General features: G+C 38.4%; 1 protein-coding gene across 1 annotated transcript in view; it reads left to right on the top strand.

Moving 5' to 3' along the window:
• MAP3K6 (mitogen-activated protein kinase kinase kinase 6) overlaps nt 1-20,400 on the top strand; it is a 1,891,200-nt gene that overhangs the window by 566,978 nt on the left and 1,303,822 nt on the right. Inside the window, exon 7 of the mRNA XM_044084347.1 lies at nt 6,865-7,035. Coding sequence (XP_043940282.1) covers nt 6,865-7,035 — 171 coding nt within the window. The remainder of the gene's footprint in view (nt 1-6,864; nt 7,036-20,400) is intronic.

A 20,400-nucleotide genomic window follows, 5' to 3' on the forward strand; every position in this document is an offset into this window, starting at 1 on the left:
TACCTCTTAAACCTCTTTTGCCAGATGGCTTTGTCTTGTTCCTGTTATCCTCCTTATTACTTTATTATCTGTTCTTATTTCCACATTACCACAGTGAGTGTTAGTAATGTAAATACAGCCACCCTTCAACTGGGCAGTTGGTGCTTTTGACCAAATGGGTTAGAGAACAATGATGTAGAGTCCCTGTTAATGTATCTGCTACAAAAGAGACTGCAGTTTTATGGACATTATTTGGTCTTATTTGATCATTATTTGAATAGGTTTCACAATATGGAAGTTTGAATGTATGTTTGTTAAGTAAAAATGGAATTGAATTTATAAAAATGTGCAGTTATATTTTAGGATAGAAATATGATTCAGAGTATTTTATAGTTTTGTAATGACAGTTCTAGCTATTATTTTATTACTTAGTACAAACATAGTACATATGGAACCCTGTTTGTAGATAATTGTAATGAATGAGGCCACCATCACATGGCTAATTAGTATACACTCTCCTCAGCTGAGGAGGTGATTCACTTCCCTGATCCTACAGACATACCTCTCAACCTGGAAACATCAAAATTCTGGACAAAGGCCCATGAAAAATAGGTACAAATCTGTATGGTGATTAACATACAGTTTGCATTCATACTTATGTAACCCCGCCCACTCCAATGGAATTGTGGGATATCAACTTTCAAATGCAGACTGAAGAACAGACAACCAAAATATGGCCCCAGACCCATACCCTGTAGTAAATGGTAACCATTTTTTAAATGTGTAGCAATGATGTTCAGTGGGAAGGGAGAAGATGAGGAATCACTGCAATTGATCCTTTAGTACTAGCTTGTGCTTTTTACTACTTCTGCTTGTCATCACACTTCACTGCTCCTTGTAACTTTGTGCAGTAAACCATAGCACTTTCTCCATTTAAATTATACAGTTATGCTGTGATTATGTATATGACATTAAAGCTGCAGTTTGATTGCAGAATAACTACTGAGAACCTGGATGATGGTCTTGGGCTGCTTTACTCCTTCACTTTTACTTCAGTGACTGCTCTCCTTCTCCCTTTCCTCACTCTGAGCTGGTGAGCAGTCATCAATACCAATGGACATGAAAGTAGCAAATAATTGACCAAATAATGCCAGTATGGTGTGGAAACTGGCGAAAACACAGCGTCAGAAGACTAGGTCCAAAAGAGCACCAAATTGAGCTTTAAATTCCCATCTGTTTGTTGACTTGACTGTTCTTGATCATTAGAAGTCATCTCTTGAGACCTTGCGTTGTCAACTTTGAAATTTGTGGCTACCAACTTAGGGTAAGCTTTGCCCTGTTGGTATGCCAGTCTGTCTCTATTTAGCTTTTTAGCTTTAGTATTTTTCAATTTAACCAAAAGAGCATCAATGCTATTAAATATTCTGGTGTAATCATATTTATACCTAATAAAGTCCAGGTCCAGTTTAATTAAACTGTCCAAGTCATTTATTTCTTTGGTAATAGTTGAAATACATAAAGAGTAATGTTTAATCAACAACTCAAGAAGTTGAGACCCCTGATTGTCAAGAAGAGATCTCAATTCAGCAAGAAATGTCCCATCAATGAACAAACCTGTAGGTACAAAAGAGCTAAGTAGGCCTTTAGGTATAACATGATCGTGAAGGCACTGCTTGAAGTAAGAAACCTCAAGCTGGAGTTTTTTTAGTTTGACTAATTTATAGTCTAAAATTTTTAAGTTGCTGATAATATTGTTGTTATTAAGATTAGCCAAGTTCGTACTCACTGCCGGTAATCCCTGTGCTTGTTGTTGTGTGAAAAGGAGCCCTTCGGTTCCATTAATCCATTCGCTAAGAACAGGAATCCCAATAAGCGGTGAGTTAGAATCCGCCAGGATCGGAAAAGCTGCTGCAGGAACTTGCCCCATGTTATCAGCATGCTGGTTGTTTGTACTGCCTTGTTGTTCGCTGTAAGAAGGCAATGTTGGAATACCACTAAGAGTAGCTGAAGGGAGAGGTTGCGCCGCTGGAATGAAGAAACTGCTAGACCCAGATGACTGTTGAATTGAGCCTTGCTGTAAATGGCCACCTTCCATCCGAATTTGTGTACCGTTGTTAGAGATTCTCTCATCAAGACAGTCTAACCGTCTATTAAGTGTGACCAGCTGTTGGGAGATCACTTTAAAAAGTGACGGCATATCGAAGTCATCCAAAGTATCAAGACGGGTTGACGAACCCGAAGGGTTCGGGCTCCTCGGACTACCTGGACCTCCTGAAGCCATAGGACGAGACAAACTGGAACCAAACAGAAAGAAAACTGGCGAAAACACAGCGTCAGAAGACTAGGTCCAAAAGAGCACCAAAATTGAGCTTTAAATTCCCATCAATTTGTTGACTTGACTGTTCTTGATCATTGGAAGTCATCTCTTGAGACCTTGCGTTGTCAACTTTGAAGTTGAACCTCAAGTTTCTTACTTCAAGCAGTGCCTTCACGATCATGTTATACCTAAAGGCCTACGTAGCTCTTTTGTACCTACAGGTTTGTTCATTGATGGGACATTTCTTGCTGAATTTAGATCTCTTCTTGACAATCAGGGGTCTCAACTTCTTGAGTTGTTGATTAAACATTACTCTTTATGTATTTCAACTATTACCAAAGAAATAAATGACTTGGACAGTTTAATTAAACTGGACCTGGACTTTATTAGGTATAAATATGATTACACCAGAATATTTAATAGCATTGATGCTCTTTTGGTTAAATTGAAAAATACTAAAGCTAAAAAGCTAAATAGAGACAGACTGGCATACCAACAGGGCAAAGCTTACCCTAAGTTGGTAGCCACAAATTTCAAAGTTGACAACGCAAGGTCTGGAACAGTCAAGTCAACAAATAGATGGGAATTTAAAGCTCAATTTTGGTGCTCTTTTGGACCTAGTCTTCTGACGCTGTGTTTTCGCCAGTTTTCTTTCTGTTTGGTTCCATGGTGTGGAAACTGACAGTATCAATACCCAGTGAGAAAATATACATAAATACATTAAAAAAGATACGTTACTGGATATTCATGCTAAATGTTGTAAATGTGACACCGACTAGCCTTGCACTGTAGGCAATTTCTCCCAAATACATGGCTATCACTGTTCATTTACTATTTATTGCACACTATAACAGTACAAAAATAATGAACGAAGGGCAGTCATATAAAATGTGCTTTTTGGATTATATTTTGTATATATTATTATGGCTATGTTTTCTTTTATATGTCAGCCAGGCTATAAAAAATTCAAAACTATTAACTCACATTATTATGAGAATATATATGTGGGTGATTGTTGAGTCTATGCTGGTAGCTTACAGTTTGGCGTTTTGAGAATAGTAACTGACCTAAGAAACATTCTATGCTGGTTTATGAGCTAAATTAAAACCTCCAGTTTCATAAGGCAGACTTTCAACTGATTGAAATGTCTGTTGGAAACACAGCTATTAAAAATAACATGTCATGGTAAGTTATTTTGCAGCTCTGAAAAAAAAACAGAAAGAATGTGCAACAATGGTTTACTTATTTTAAGATCCTGAAATCTTGGTAGCGCTAGTGACTTTTAACAGCATTACTATGAGAAACCAAAAGTATGTTTGCTGAATGAAACAGTAATAAATATAAAATCCAACTTTGTCCACAAGTTGTAGATGTATGCTTTTTTAAAAATGTACAGATCCAGTAGCTGTCTAAATTACACAAAACTATAACAAATCTGTCAAACTTGACACCAACTCCAAAACTCGTCACTTTAATGCTCTCAAAAATAAATAAATAAAAAAGGGTCTAGAACTACCTAACTTGTTTGCTAATTCGTTACACGAAAGAGAAGGACGATCGGTCAGTCATTTATTATAATATGAGTGCTCACTGCTCAGAACAATTCATTTTACTTTTATTTTACCTGCTTGGATGTGCAGGAGGAGCCGAGGAAGAAGCAGTAGCAGAAGAAATAAATTCCATACGAATTCACCGCTTTACAGCTCCGAGTCCATTGAGTAGACATTTCTGCTGCTCTGCTGCCGGGGGGACTGTGGACAGGGTTGCCGAGTCCTGCCTGCCTTCTTCTAAGTTAGAATTAGAAACTAAAATAAACAAACAACTTATTTTAAATTAAAAGAAAAAAATCACTGTCTGCCGGACTCTGCCCTTGTGTTGTGTGTTATTATCAGCTGCTCACAGTGCTCAGCTCACTCTGGCTTCTTCGTTCTGACTGTGTGTGTGTCCCGCCTCTCTCTAATTACTCCCTATCCCTACCCTCGATTGCAGCGTGTGAGACGTGACTAGTCCAGCACGTGCAAACAAACAAACTGTGAACTCAGCCCAGCAGCCTCAGCTGAATTCCGACAGGCTGGCAGGCTGCTCACGAAGCTGACATCACCGCGCACGCCCTTGCATGTGATGATGTCAGTAAAAAAAGGCAAAAAAAAAATTGGGAAACGTGGCACCCCCATTATTTGGACCTCAAAAACTGGTAAAAACCGATAGATTCGGTACAGTTGAGAGGTATGCCTACAGATCATATAGGAACACTGTGGTGAGCCTGTCTATAAATCAGAAAGGGACACTGCCAGGAATAGCCACCCATATTAGGGTTTACCACTGATGGCAGCCTTACCTGAATCCAGCCATTTATTCTCTGTTGTTTATTTCATCATATGTGTTAATAGTATTTCAAAATTCCCATGATGTTTGTTTTTTTTATTTATATTTGCCTACTGAGGTAATGCACTGATCAAAATTGACCAATTGAAAGCTCAGACAGAGTGAAATACAAAACATTTCACAAACAAAAAAAATGCAGAAATGTAAGAAACAACAGAGAAGTTCAGATTAATTATACAGAAAAACTTTATATATACATTCTAGTAAACACGCAGAGTGCAATGTACAATATATGCATTAGTTTCTAAAGTGAGTCCATCCTCAGTAATTTTCTAAGAAGAGAAGAAGAGAAGTGGAAAGGAGATAGTGAAAGTGTATTACATGAGTATTTGGCTTGTATGAAGAAGTACTTTTTGAGTTGCATTCTGAATTTGGTGTAAGTGTTGATTACCTTTAGGTCAATGGGGAGAGCTTGTGAATAGTGTCTCAGGTTGCATAAGGAGATCTTTTCATGTGGTGCAAACAGAGTAAATATCTGGAGTTGGAGTAGTTTGTAGACTTGGGATCCTAATAATAGGTTAGATCTTTGTTTTACAGGTAGCCATTTGGCTTTTTCTAGGGTGATACAGTGATGCTCATGGAGGGTTGAGTTTGTAATAAATCTGCATATATATTTGGAGATTGGAGTGCGGCAGTGTTTCTTGGAGGCAGATATGAAAATGAGTAGTCTGCATTCTACCTGATTTTCTTACTGTTGATTTAGTAATTATTTGTTTGAATCTTGTTGCTGCAAAGTATTTGGGGCTTATCCGCTATAATAAACTTAAACTTGAATACCACAAGTGAAACACAACTTTTAAAGCTCATCATGGTATACATAGTTGTAGTTGTACCACAAATAAAGAGCAGACCTTACAGATGAATAGACATAAAGGTAGCTGCATTTATGAGTTTGAATTCTCTCACATATCCACACTGAGAAATTAGCAGCATGTGTATAATATTTTGTGGTTTACCTTTACTTTAGCTGACAGAATCATGTCTAAATACACAATCTCAAGACCCAGATGTCTAATTACAATAACTTATGAAAAACATAATGTCCAAATGACATAGTCTAAAAACACATAAATGCATGGTACGAGGTATGCCTGAAATTGTGGTATTTCTGAGTATTCCATCCTTCTTCAATTTACAGTGATCTTGAAGTTAGTAAGTACATGATTAAAAACAGGCACTGTGATATTAATATTCAGAGTTTTGATTTCAGATTTAGAAATTGACTATATGGTCTTCAACTTTATATATGTTGCTATGATTTTTAGATGAACTGTAGATAGATAAAGTAATAATGAATAGTATTGCATCACTGCATGTTACCGAAAGGTATGTGCAACCATCAAGTTACTAGACAGCTAAGATAACTTTGTAAACTGCAAGTCTCAAAAGTAAATGACTCCATAAAAGCCTTTAGTATTGCTGTGTTGTAAGTTTAGTTTATGGTGAGGTGTTTTGTTTTTTTTTTGCCCTGCTTCAGAAGAAGTCAAGTGGGCATAACATTGGTGGATTATATGTGATGTGATTAGTAGTTCAATCAGAAAACACATATACCCAATTTCTTCCAAAATATTTTTTTGGCAGTGAGATTATGCACATAACTGCTATTACACATGGTCAGTGGTAAATGTCATAAAACATGAAGTCATAGCTTTATAGGCTTCAGTCTATTACTTAATGTCCATACATTTGTCTAGTTTCTTTATAAATATTTGTAGACTATGCCGATCTAATTTTCTTAGAGTAGTTTGCTGTTTAGAAAATGTAACAGAGAAAGATGTGCTTCATGTATTTTGCAGGTTATGCATATTGGTTGGTTCTTTAATTGAAGGAGGCATTATACACAAGGCATTCTGCAGAAGACAGTACTTTTGCGAGTATGGGACCAAGGCATTTAGTTTTTCTTTCTATAAGTATTTATCTATTCTGTAGAACCTTAATCTTCTGAATTTATGCCAGTACAATTAAATAAGAAGTTAACAAAACAGAGAAGTAAGATTGGTCTATATTAGATACTATATACACTAAGTGGTAATTTTTTTATTACTTGGGTTATAATTGCTTTGTATAAGATTAAATGAAGATGTAGGTGAGTGAAAGCATAGTACATTATGAAGCATGATGGGTCCTTTTTGATGTCAGATTTGTTTTTTTTCACCGATTATTCTGTCTCCTTTTCTCTGCAGGAGGAATCTTCCAGGTGACAGAGAGAAGGCCCTGTCTGTGATTCTGCCTGTGATAGAGGCAAGTGATAGAGTTGCTTCTGATCTCTATTGCATCTGCGGGCGCATTTACAAAGACATGTTCCTCAGCTCTGGATTTACAGATTTAGAGAAGAGAGACAGCGCCACTAAATGGTAAAGGAAAGGCTGAGGAAAATGTTTAACTTCTATAACTGTTATGTATTCATTTTGTTGCTGACTTTTCTGGGGTAGATGTATTTATTCAAAACAATGTGATTTTAAAAAGGACCTAGAGGATAGAGTATAGGTATTTTCTAAGGTAGTTGAGATGATTGTTTTTCTTACGATTTATGTGCAGATGCTGTACTCTCAGACTGTGGGTGAAGTTCTCACTGATTCCACTTCTTACAGTCCTCTGCATCTTATGTGGTGCTGTAAAGAAATTTACCTCCAGAGAGTAGAGTAGGCATAAGGACCATTGCTCTCATTTGATGGAGGGTCTCAGCTGTTTGTTTGGGTTAGGCAGGAGGACAGTGTAGACACAGCAGTCCGTCTCATGAATTTAAATTCTGCTTTTTCCTTCATTCTCTTGACAGTGTGGCTGCTCAGTGATATCATAGTGATATGCATGTTCCAGCTGGTCTATATTATATATTTGAAGTTTCAAAACTTCAAATCCCATATGTTCGACAACATATGATCGAAGTTTGAAACTTAGAATATATAATAAAACATCAAAAAATAAATAAAACTTACCTTAACACTACTTAAATATACCAACTCCATGATCACACTTCAGTGCAGAAAAGGGAAATTCTCCCATTCTGCACCATATGGAGCGGTTACATTTAACCTTTGAACTTTTCAAAGTTCAATCATATGGTGTCGACCGTATGACATTCGAACTTTGAAAAGTTTGTTCATGTAATAGTAACCTGTTCCGGCATAGGACATGAAGCACGTGGAACTTGTTGGTAGTGGGAATCAGTGGAATGCAACAGAGCCACTCTTCACTGGGGTGGCGGAGGGTCAAACTCCTTCACCCTTCCTTCTTGAGTAGACCTGTCAATAGCTCCCTTACTGTGTTTGCTTGCACTGACTGTTTCCCAGACAATTTTCATTCTTAGTTGCTTGTCACCTAAAATGTAGATGGTCTTGCTTCCACATCACTGTAGCTGTTAAATGTAAGAGAGTTATCTTGCCCAGTGCATGCACTGTGTTTTGAAAATGTAGAGCTTAATCTGTTATTCTGCTTTAAAACTAATGCATTTTATGGATTCATTGTGGACTGAAAGTTGTCTATAATGTTTAGAATATGTATTTGATCAGTCGTTTTATAGGTTCATAGGTTGGTACTAGACTATCGGCCCTAGGGCCTATACAAGCCTAGCAATAACAATTCCTTGGCTCTTTCTTCCCACGGTATTTACTTCCCTGGACCCCTGTCTAGCAGGCCAACTGACGTGATGCACAATAAAATATTGTTTGGGGCTCAGGAATGATTGTGATACTGCAGTAGAACATAGGTTTGAACACCTGTTGCAAAGGTCCAAACACTGGCAGTTCCCACTTTTTCTGAATTCTTAGAGGTAGATAAGTCTCACTTCATTAAGAGTATACAGTAAATTTTAGTGCTTTTTTTAGGTTCAGCTTCTGCTAGTAGTACATTGTTATAGAGGGTAAGGCTAGTAAATTTGATAGTGATTTGCATGCCATTTTGAGATACATGTGCTGCATTCCTAGATATTGATGAAGAAGAAGCCATAAAGTAACAGCAATTAGAGAAAACAGTTCTGTCCATGATTCATAGGTGTTTAACACAATATACACCACAAATTAGTGAATATGTGGGCAGTTCAGAAATACAGCATGAGCTTGCAGCATTTAAAATAGTGTGGTCTGCAGCCTGTGTCAAATTTAGATAAGTAAGCTTTCCATCTTTGGATGAGTTTTTCTACCTTACGAATGATTGCTGTGAAATGCCACAAATTGAAACTGGTCATGTTGTACTTGGTAAAAGAACAAGCCCACCAACTTTGTTGGAAAAGGCTGATCTTAAAGTTAGTTACTACAGTGATCTTGTTTGAAGAGGTGCTTTGTTTGTGTATCATAGATATATATATATATATATATATATATATATATATATATATATATATATATATCTACTTCACTTCACCGAAATCCCATTTCATTGAGATTCATTTCACTGAGATGAAATCACCTAAAGTTCACAACACTGAAAACTTCATTTCACTGAATCTCATTTCACTGACAGCTTACAATGTTATATTTCACAAGACTAAATGGGAAACCAAAGACAAACAAACTCACAAAAGTAAAGCCTACCTCCTTCCACAACTGAAATACTACTTATTTATCTCCTTAGCAGAAACCAGACAATATAAAACCAAACTAAGTAGGGGGGGGGTATGCCCCCATACCCCCCCAACGTGGGGGGCTGTGCCACCCACACCACCCCTAAATGTGTATACTAACTCCAGGTTGCACTACAGTGGGGATGAGGGCATATACCCTTTACTTGCCTCACAGTACTCTACACACTGTCACTTCAAGTCTATAGCTTACAATTCAGTGAAATGAGATTCAGTGAAATACATTTTCACTAATTTGAACTTTAGGTGATTTGGTCTCAGTGAAATGAATGTCAGAGAAATGGGATTTTGGTGAAGGGGACCTATATATATATATATATATATATATATATATATATATATATATATATATAATGTGTGTGTGTATGTGTGTGTGTGTGTGTGTGTGTCTAAAAAAAAATACAAATATATTTAAGCAATACCAATACAATTGCAAAATAGATTTCCAGCAGAAATTCAAGCTGAATGATAGAAAATCTGAATAGTCCATGGCAAGCAAATCACTATGGTTTTTATTAGCCTTATCTCCTGCTTTTTGTGCTAGAGCATTTGATGTTCATCGTATTGATCTTCTGCAGTAGCCTTAGTTATATGGGTTATATTTTCCTAGGATATAACAGCCAGACAGCTTCCAAAGCTTCAGGGCACCTTCCACATGCGCAAACTGTCAAGCAGCTTAAACTGAGTTGACCAAAAGATAAGTTTGGGCTCAAAGCCCTTCAGAGCATTACTGACACCAAAGTACACTCCTCCGTGGCTTTTGAAGATCAATGCTCGACTTGTGCTGTTCTTTTGCTGGGCAGATAGGCTTCCTTTTGGGAAAAAAAACGTCCTTTTTCTTATTTGTTTTGCTGCTTTATCACTTTCCTGTTCAGGAAAGTTATTTTAAAGTTAAGAATGTTGTATTCTAACAGACTGTCATGTGACTGTAATGTACATTTAAACGGAGATCACATTTTTCTTGTCAGTTTAAAAGTGGTGTAAAGTAACTGCAACATGTTTTAATGTGGAGAAATTGTGTTTATTTTACTTTTGTGGGGCTGTCATAATGTTTTAAAGTGTTTTTTTTCCTGTGGTTTACTGTCAAAAAAGTAACCTTTGTAGACTAGTGGTGTTTTCCAGCATTTGTTGCTTGTCCTCCCTGGGAAATAGTGACCATTTTCAGCTTAACCATGGAACAGACTCCTGGCCCCACAGTCTGCCCTTCTTCCAGCCATAAAAGAAAAAAAATAAACAAAGCCTTTGCCACCACAGCAGGCTAACAGTTTGCTGCAGGTGGGTGACTACTAACTACTGTGGCTATTTCTTGTACCTCAGACCAGTCATCTTTTACCCAGGATCCTTCTGGTGTAGCACCAACAGCCAGTGTGGACTGTGGGTTAGCCATATCCTCTGTGGCTATTGGGGACTCCTCAATGGGCAATAAGCAAGGGAGAGCCACTCTTGTCGGTCCTGGAAGAGGCAATGGTGAAGGTTTCCCTGTTGAGTCAGAATGCTATACCCAGTCTGGTGAAAGTTGCTGCTGCTATTAGTAACATAGATGGATTTTTGCCTGTCAAAAAGAAACAGAAAAGGAAGGCATGTATCTATTCCTTCTCCAATTTCTTTGGCTAGGAATAATTTAATGGGTCTGGCTCAGGGTTTAATTCAAGCTACTGATCCTTCTTGTAAAGTAGTTTATGGTAAAAGAAAGAGGGATATCTCTCCCTGAAGAGATTCAGATTCTGAATCTGAACAGAAAGATGCAGGAAGAGATGCGTTTGTTCCTTAGATTCCTGATTTAGACTCGGTTTCTGATTCTCCCTGTGAGGGTTTCTATTTCTGTGAGACTATTGCTGGAATGTGCCAGTATTTTCAGTGGGTGAACACTGAGGTTTTTTAGTCCCTCAGAAAATACTGAGTTGTTACAGAAGGATTTTCCAGATTCAACACCCAATCCTCTTGTTCTGTCTGCTTTACAGGATGTGTGTAATACTGCCTGCAGTTTTCCTGATAGTTAGCCAGCTATCCATAAAAAGGTAAGTAGAATATATAATGTTTCTCAGTCTTCTAAATATGTTTGCACTATTTCCAAACCTGACCCAGTAGCTATAGCTCTAGTTGATCCCACTGCTGCTAAGCACTTGGTCAGTTCCGATCCTACTGTTTCTGATAAGGATGGGAACATTATTGATTGCTATGGGGGAAAAGTATATAGTTCTGTAACATTGGTTATCAGAATTTTGAATTGTCAGGCTCATATGCTAAAGTTTGTTTTAACTAAGTGTGAAAGTATGAAGACAATTTTACATGTAGTTTCTTCTTGAGAGGAAAAATCTTCTTTAAATTACTTAGTTTCATCTATTGTAAAGGTCACTACTCATTGTTTACGGTGTGTGCATGACACTGTTGATACTTCTTCCAGGGCTTTGGCTACTGGTACTTTTTTGAGAAGGTTTGCCTGGCTGCATTCTCACAATTCCCAGATGATAAAAATTAGATTCTAAATTCACTCTGGGATAGAGATTTAGTGTTTCGCCTTTCAGTTTGACTTTGTCAGAATATGATTTTATTCAAAATAGTAAAATTGGCATTGTTTTAAAACAAAAACAGATTTTCATCATTCTTTCAGTATGACATAGATTTGTTGCATCGAATCAGGAATAATGTTTGTGGTTAGATTGAGCAACATACCAGCTAAACTATGTCTGATTTATATTAAAAGAAGCAATAATGCTATTATTTTGACTTGTGAAATATAAATAATGGTAAAGTAGATTGAAAAATAAGAATGTGTCATGTAAATAAAGAGATGATTGACAATTTAGAACAATAAATAACACACTGTGTTTAACGCAGCACGACTACAGCTGGCTGTAAGAATTTTTCAGTGCCTTCTTTTAGAGACTTCAGATTGCCTTGTTGCTTGCTTGTTAGTCAAATGTTTTAAATTTCTCTTTATAGCATCTCTCCCTAAGGCAAGGTTTCTTTTTTGGGTAGCAACATGGCATAGAGTCCTTGCCCAAAGGATTAATTTTAATTTATAGTTTCAGATTGTAAAAGAATATTCTTCAGAAAGGATTCATTTTACAGTTAACATCACATCTACTCATATAACCTGCAGATGCATTATTGTCTCTTGAAATTAATGTGGTCCCAGTGTGTGCCTAATTAAGTTGGGGGTCAGGAACATTAGCCCCTGCAAGCATAGCTAAGTGTGGGCGAATTGGTTTCTTATCTAAATTTTTTATGTCAAAATTTGAAGATAACCGTAAAATTACTCCTTTCTGAGGAAATGTGACTGTAAAGTCCATTTGCATCCAGAACTTGTCTTTCAAATTTCAGTTGAAGTTCATTTTATCTCCATTTTCACTTTGGTAACCCATTGTGGATTCCTTGTTTTTCTACATTGTCTATTGTCCATGGCTGCACTCATATATTGGAGTAACTTAGCTAGGGGAACATGTTAATGGGCAGGGATATTTCATTGTCTAACATGGTCATTTATAAACTACTACACTACATCATTAAGGCTGAGATGAGCTGTCAACATAATCACAGGAGTCATGCTGCCAAGTACAGCTACAAATACAAGCTAATGCAGCGCTTCTGAAAGAAGCAGATATGGGACAGAAATAGTTCAAAGAGAAAGAAAAGCATTCAACCATAATAATATTACAGTTTCGTTATGACAATTTTAATCTTAACCTCTGCAATACAAAGATGATGTGATACCCTTTATTGCACTAACTGAGATTTTGAACAACAGACCTTCATATGTCATTTGTGTCTGAAAGTATACCTCTCAACTTCTTTGCTCAAGAATTCTGGACAAAGCCAGGAGTAATGTGGGGGATAAAGAACCAAAATCAGGGACAATTTTACATATTACTCTGATTCGCTTAAAAAGTGGGAAATTTGCTAGGCTTCTGCCTAGTGCGTACTTATAAACTTTTGAATGTACAGTGGATATAAAAAGTTTACACACCCCCTGTTAAAATGCCAGGTTTTTATCATATAAAAAATGAGACCGCAATAAATCATTTCAAAACTTTTCCCACCTTTAATGTGACCTATAACTTGTACAATTCAATTGAAAAACAAACAAATCTGTTAGGGGGAAAAATATAAAAAATAAAAAACGTACAATAAGCTGGTTGTATAAGTGTGCACACCCTTAAACTAGTACTTTGTTGAAGCACCTTTTGATTTAATTACAGCATTCAGTTTTCTTGGGAAGGAGTCTATCAGCATGGCACATCTTGACTTGGCAATATTTGCCCACTCTTCCTTGCAAAAGCGCTCCAGGTCTGTCAGGTTGTGAGGGCATCTCTTGTGCACATCTCTCTTCAGGTCAACCCACAGATGTTCTATTGGATTTAGGTCTGGGCTTTGGCTGGGCCATTCCAAAACTTTAATTTTCTTCTGGTGAAGCCATTCTTTTGTTCATTTGGATGTATGCTTGGGGTTTTCGTTCAGCTTTCATTTTATGAATAATAACAATAAGTATGAAAATCTAATGTCTGTCATTACTGACTGTAATCCTCAGTAATTTACAATGAATTAGAGCATTTTACAAGGGACAAGGCAAAAATATGAAGCAAAATCAGAGACAGTTTAGAGGTATGTCTACATGGAATTGTGTCATTTGATTAACAGCTCTGTCATCGAGTACAGATTGATAAAAAAAATAAACAAAATAAAAATGGCCAAAACAACTTTTGGCAAACCTTGCAGAGGTAAGCCCCCCACATCCCAAATTTAAATGTACTTACTCTGTGTTCATACAACAGTAGAATAAAAAGAGAACTCCACTGTCAGCTACATTTATTTGCCCAAATTTTCTCAATCGTTTGACACTCACTGAAAGTGCCTTTGATTGACTGACAGATTCATGTCTGTAAGCCTGAGCTGGTTGTGGAATTTGCTTGGTTTAAGGACTGCCAGGAGAATCTTCAGGGGTTGGAGCACTAAAATAAGGTAAGAGAGCTGGATATTGGTCACATCCCTTTTCTAAGTCACCCATGAGACTGACTCATAATTTCTTGTGTTGCAAGCCCCCCTTCCACTTGCAAGATGTCAGGCATTCTAGAGAAAAGTAATTAATTACAGCATAGTTAGCACAGAGGGAGAAGGGGACATGCCAGCAGCAAAAATAATTTGAAACAAATGTATTATAAAGCGTGTACATGCTAAAACAGTTGCAGGATTTTATTAGTTTTATGAAATACCCATAAGCATTCTCAAGGAAGTGAGTACCTGGACGTGAAAGGAACTCTGTAGATTTACATGTCCGCAACAAAGCTTCTGTCTTATATCAATTCAGTTAGGCAAAAAGCTTTTGCCGAGCATGGATGTACAGCAAGCATCCTGAATAGAGAGTCCATTCTTGTAATAGAACACTTTATATCTGCTGATTCATTGTGACAGTTCTTAATTGAAAATATTTTCTCTCACAAGTTCATTTGTTAGAACCAAAACATTCTGGGTGCATTACATTATCGCACTACATAGCTTTATTTCACATCTGGTATATAATTGCATTTTCTCAAGTACTCCATGTCTTAGAGCTGGCCTTAGTACATTCTGTATTCAGTTCCCTTCTCTGTATTTTATGAAATTTAATAGAGGTATGGCTTACCAATACAATTTTATGATAGAATTAAATGCTTGCAGTGCTATCTTTAATATAATGCAGAATTATAAATATCAGTACTACAGAGTAATACATATTCATACTTTGCTTAAGACGGGCTCCAGCCACATGAATAGCAAATTGTGTTAGCACTTTACAGGTCAGTGATGAGAAGAGCACGAGATGTACACCTCTGGTAACTGCCTGCCAGAGTAGTATGTCGACTAACCAGTTACCTCCCTTTCCTCTGACAAGAGTTTGTACTCTCATGTCTCAGGTCATAAAGGTGGTCTCCCTTTCTCATCTGATAGCAAGACTAATCTTCCAAGCATTAGGATGGATGGCAGCAGTGATAACTCTAATTATATTAGCCAGGTATCATATGCACATCCTAGAATGGACACTTTCAGTACAGTGGTCTATTCTTCAGCATCCTCTAAACACCCCAGTAGAGATTTCCAAAGTTTGCAAGGAATATTTTCATTTGTGGCTTCATTCAGAAGAAGATTTTTAAGGTTGTCCCTTTGTTCTTCCTCAGCCAGTAGCCATAGTCACCATGGATGCCTCCAAAATTGCTTGGGCGGGGGGCATTTCTTGGGAAAGACAGTCTAATGTGCATGGTCCCCAGAAGAAGCCAATTTGCACATCGGTGTCCAGGAAATGAGAGCTGTCATACTAGCATCGCAGGCTTTTGGAGATGTTCAACATTCAGTGGTGATAGCGATACAAACAGACAACCTGTCAGTGGTTTGCGATTTCAACAAACAGGGAGAACCTGATCGTAACCATTTTGTCAAGAGGCAGTGAGAGTGAGACAATGGGCGATCTCTTCTAGTCGCTTTCTTATGGTAATGCACATTCCTGGGGAAAACAAATATGCTTGTAGACAGACTACAGACCAGGCTAAGCAGGTCCATTTTGATGCCTCAGGAATGATCTCTCAATCAAAGAGTAGGGTGAAAAAGATTTTTCTCACTTGGGCCAGTCTTGCTGCGATCTTTTTGGTTCCCCCCTCAATAACAAGTGCAGCAGGTTCTTTGCTCTGGTACATTGACAGGGTGAATCACCAAGAGATGCCCTAGTGCACAATTGGCTCTCTGGTCTCCTTTATGCTTATCCCCCATAACCACTAATCCCCACATTTCTACAGAAAGCATCCCAGTTGAAGAGTACAGTCATCCTCATTGCACCCTTTTGACCTCATCAGGTCTGGTTTCCTTTCCTCTAGTGTCATCTTATTTATCCTCCTTAGATACTGGATCCATGTCCAGACCATCTTTCTCACCCGACAGGGATGCAACATCCACACATCACCAGACCATCTTTCTCACCCGACAGGGATGCAACATCCACACATCAACAGCCTCAAGTTAACTGCATGGTTTCTCCACTTCCAGTGATGGCTAGACAGCACAGGATTTCTTCCCCAGTTCAACAGATTCTTTTATCCTCTCAGAAGCTTTCTACTAGGAAAATTTAAAAGAATAAATGGAAAACATTTTCAATATGGGCCTTTCAGGGAGATTTGTATCTTACTCTGACCCAGTCTCAGCAGTTCTTGACTTTTTTGCCTCCATTTTTAAAAACGGGGTGACCTAGTCTGCTATTAAAGTTCAACTAGTGGCCTTTTCAAATTTTCACATAGGAAAGAATCATTCTTCCCTGGTTTCCTCAAGATTATTCAAAGGCTTCCTTAAAGGTACCTTTTTACTTAGGCCCCCAGTTAAAGTTCCTATCCCTCTTTGGGATTTGATTATTCTCCTGTAGATCTTACCCAACCTTCCTTTGAGGTTTTTGCAAGGATTGACCTTAAGTTTTTGTCCTGAAAAACAATTTTTCTGGTCGCTATTATCTCTGTTAGATGAGCATACGAACTCTAAGTCCTCTCTGCAAGACCTCCATACTTGATTTTCCATAAAGATAGGGTCTGTTTACGCACATACTCATCCTTTCAAACTAAGGTAGTGTCCGACTTCAACTTAAATCAGTTCATCAGTTTACCGGCATTTTTCCCTAAATTTGTAAACAACGTATATCGGCAGTTGAGGTTTTATTTACACAGAACACAGGATTTCAAAAAAATCTGATCAATTGTTTGTCTCTTTTCCAAGAACAAATTGGGCAACTCCATTTCTAAAATGATTCTAGCAAATGGTTAACTGATTGTATATCCTTTGTCTATAAAGAAAGAAGTTTAGCTTTATCAAGCCCCCCAAAGCACATTCCATGAGATCTGTGGGCAGCTCATCAACCTTCTGGCCCAGAGCATCAATAGATGACGTTTGTGCAACTGCAACTTGGTTCAGTGCTCCTTTATTACTCATTAGAAGTTAGACAAACTGTCCAGGAATAGGGCAGCATTTGGTTCCTCTGTACTCTGGAATATCCTTCCATGAGGAACACCCAAGGTTCATCTAAATGGGGACTGTATCTCATCAGTTGAGGAATGAATGAAAATGACATCAGATACAAAAGTTATGTACACACCATAATGATGCATCTGTGTTGTCTGTTTTCATTCTTCCTCAACTACCCGCCCTCCAGCCCTTTCCCTCTTTTTTAGTGAAGCCTAAGGGATGTCCTTTTTGGAGCGCACCTGTCCCTGGGTTTGAGTTCCAACCTTTCTGTATGTTCTTATCTTGTGTTCTTTTCTTGTAGAATGTCATGTGCATGTTATTTTTGGGGCAGCAAACTCAATCTGAGGTATACGAGGTGAGTGGGGCATTGTGGGTAAATGGAGGTGCTCGAGAGCTGGATCCCAGTCTGGTAAAAGAGGCCAAGTAGGATCCAATGTGGTATCCGAGACCCGTCAGTTGAGGAAGAATGAAAATGGGCAACACAGACGCATCATTATGGTCAGTACATGCCTTTTGTTTTCCCCATATGGAAAGTTGGTAAATTCCAAAAAATTGGTGTAGAACTGTCAAATTCATTCTCAGTTCCTGTCCAGGTCAGAAATAGGTAGTCAATAAAATGATTATTAAAGGTAACCTTTTTACAGCTAACTATTTTCTACAAAAACTCACCTTCCCAAAGTGACATAACAAGGTTTGCAAAGTCAGGGACTATGGATGGCCCAATAGTCACACCCCTAATTTGCTGATAATACACCATTTTGAAAATAAAAAAATATGTACTTCAAGTTGTGATCAGTACATTCACCTATAAACTTTACTTCACTGACAGTGTAACCATTGATGTTATGTTGTCCTATCTCGCCTTCATTCTACTGGTTGGGTTCGGAGCCGATCCTCGGCTCTGACTCGACCGCATACTATAGCTTGAAGTCTTTCACTTGGCTTGTGGCTGAACACCTATCCCATCATGCACTGTGTGATTCCCCAGATCTCGTTAACAAGATTGGAGGTTCTTCATCTTGGCTGTGGCTAAGTTTTTTGGAAATTTTGTATATCTCATATTTTCTTAACAGTTATTGTTCTTTAGTTATTTATAGCTAATTTATACAGATAGTTTTTCTTTTTGGTTGTGTGTGCTGTTTTCACTATACATTACCATGATTGCTGCTTAGTTGGCCATCGCCGGCCTGTTTTCTTCTTTATCCCGTCATGAATCATTAGTGGATTCTTTTTTCATGTGTGTGCATTTTCTTTATTAGCAATACTTGGCTCGTTTAAGTTAGAGGACCAAGTTCCCATTTAAATTAGAGGGCATATGTAATGTTTCTTTAACTAGATATTTCCCGCTTTAGTAGCAGTGCTAGGTCCATTTAAGTTAGAGGGCCTAGCACCCATTTAACTTAGGGGGTTAGAGCTAAACTTATATATATATATATATATATATATATATATATATATATATACATTTAAATAGATGTGCTGTGAATTTATATTCTTATAGAGTGCTGTTTAGACTTGACATATAGTGTGTGTTATTCAACTTATAGTGGTTTTTCTAGTTAGTGCTTTCAATTTATAGTCTTTTTGTAGTCTGTGCTTCCTTCTCATAATGTCTAAGGAAAGTAGAGAGAAGGAACCAAAGCCATCTGGCTTTAAAAAGTGTCAAAAATGTTCACAAAAATGTCTTTAACTGATGGTGATAGCATTTGTGTTTATTCCTTGGGGGGCCATTCACCTTCAGGAGTCATGTACCTTCTGTCATTCTTTCAGTTCACGAGTATTGCAAGAGAGAAAGAATAAATTAAGTCAGAGGGCTACTGAAAACTCCATTCTCTGAAGCTTTAGAAAGTCAGAGTACCTCTTCTAAGCCTAAGTCCCCTTCTTCAAAAGGTGACAAAGCTTCCAAAAAACCTTCTTCTTCTTTCTCATCTTATCATTCAGAACCACCAGAGAAAATATTAAAAATTTCTTCAGACAAATCAATCTCTTCAGCTACACAGGATTCGGAACTGAGACAGATCTTGGAATTGGACAAGTGAAGTCCTTCGGCTCCACAGCTTTTGGAGCCGAGAGAGACTAGCTTTTGGAGCTAGTCTACTGAATTATTACCGGTCTCCCCTACCTTAAGATCTTCCATATTGGAGAGATCTCGCTCACCAACCCTTTCCTCCAGGTCCTCTAGAAGCCTATTGGATGATGGTGATGTGGATAGGGTGGTGCCCAGACTACTGAAGTCACCGGCGCTGGCTAAATTATTTTTGGCTCTGACCCAACCAGTACCAGAGCCAACTAAGACTCTTTTATCCTCGTCTATTCTTCCTCCAAGCCAAGCTGGATCTTCGGAGCTGGAGTGCCAGGTACCATTTCTTTCTTCGGTCCTGAGACCCATCCAGGAGATTTTGGAGCCATTGTCTGCTCCGACATCCTTGGTGCCGTCCGAGGTGTCTAGGAGCTGAAGCTGTCCTGTTAGTTCTGGGGGGAAGCTCAGACCCAAGTCTATTCAGTTCCGAGCTTACCTCTCAGGGTATCAGCACGAGTGAGCTCAACTCCTACATCGGGCTTGGAGCTGGTCTCATTGGAGCCGAGGATTCCTTTATTTTTCAGTACTGGGGGCACCCTTGGAGCTGGGGGGACCTGCTTTTGAGCTGATGAGGAGTGTGCTGTCTCCGCCTACAGCTCTACACAAGGGTACTGGTAGTCTTCCCCCAAGGCACTGGCATCTGTCTCGGCACCACCCCATTCTCAGGACAGCAGAGATTCAGGGCTTCAGGGAGCCCCATTGGGTGAGTCACACTCTCCTGAGACCTCCCCAGAATACCTTCTGAGGAGGCTTCTCGGAAGAGAACATGCAAGGGGAAGCATCTGGACTCACCAGATGAGTCACTCACTTCAGACACTGACCTCAAGGAGTCAGAAGGGTCCCCACGGTCACCCTCTGAAGATAGCTCCTTTGCAGATATCTTAGAAATCCTGAAACAGAGAGGCGGCTGGAAGCCCATCAACTCTTCTGCTGAGGAGTCAGTGTACCTGAAGGCCTTCGGATCTCAACCTTCAGCCTTCTGGGTGTCTCCACCTTTTGATGAACTAATGGAATTGTTTAGTCGAAAGGTGTGGGAGTCACCAGGCACAATGGAACCAGTCTCTCGGAGGACAAATAAATTTATAACAGCTC

Source organism: Protopterus annectens, chromosome 1.part1 (assembly GCF_019279795.1).
Source record: "Protopterus annectens isolate FY-2018-M chromosome 1.part1, PAN1.0, whole genome shotgun sequence".
In the NCBI taxonomy this organism is placed as follows: Eukaryota; Metazoa; Chordata; order Ceratodontiformes; family Protopteridae; genus Protopterus; species Protopterus annectens.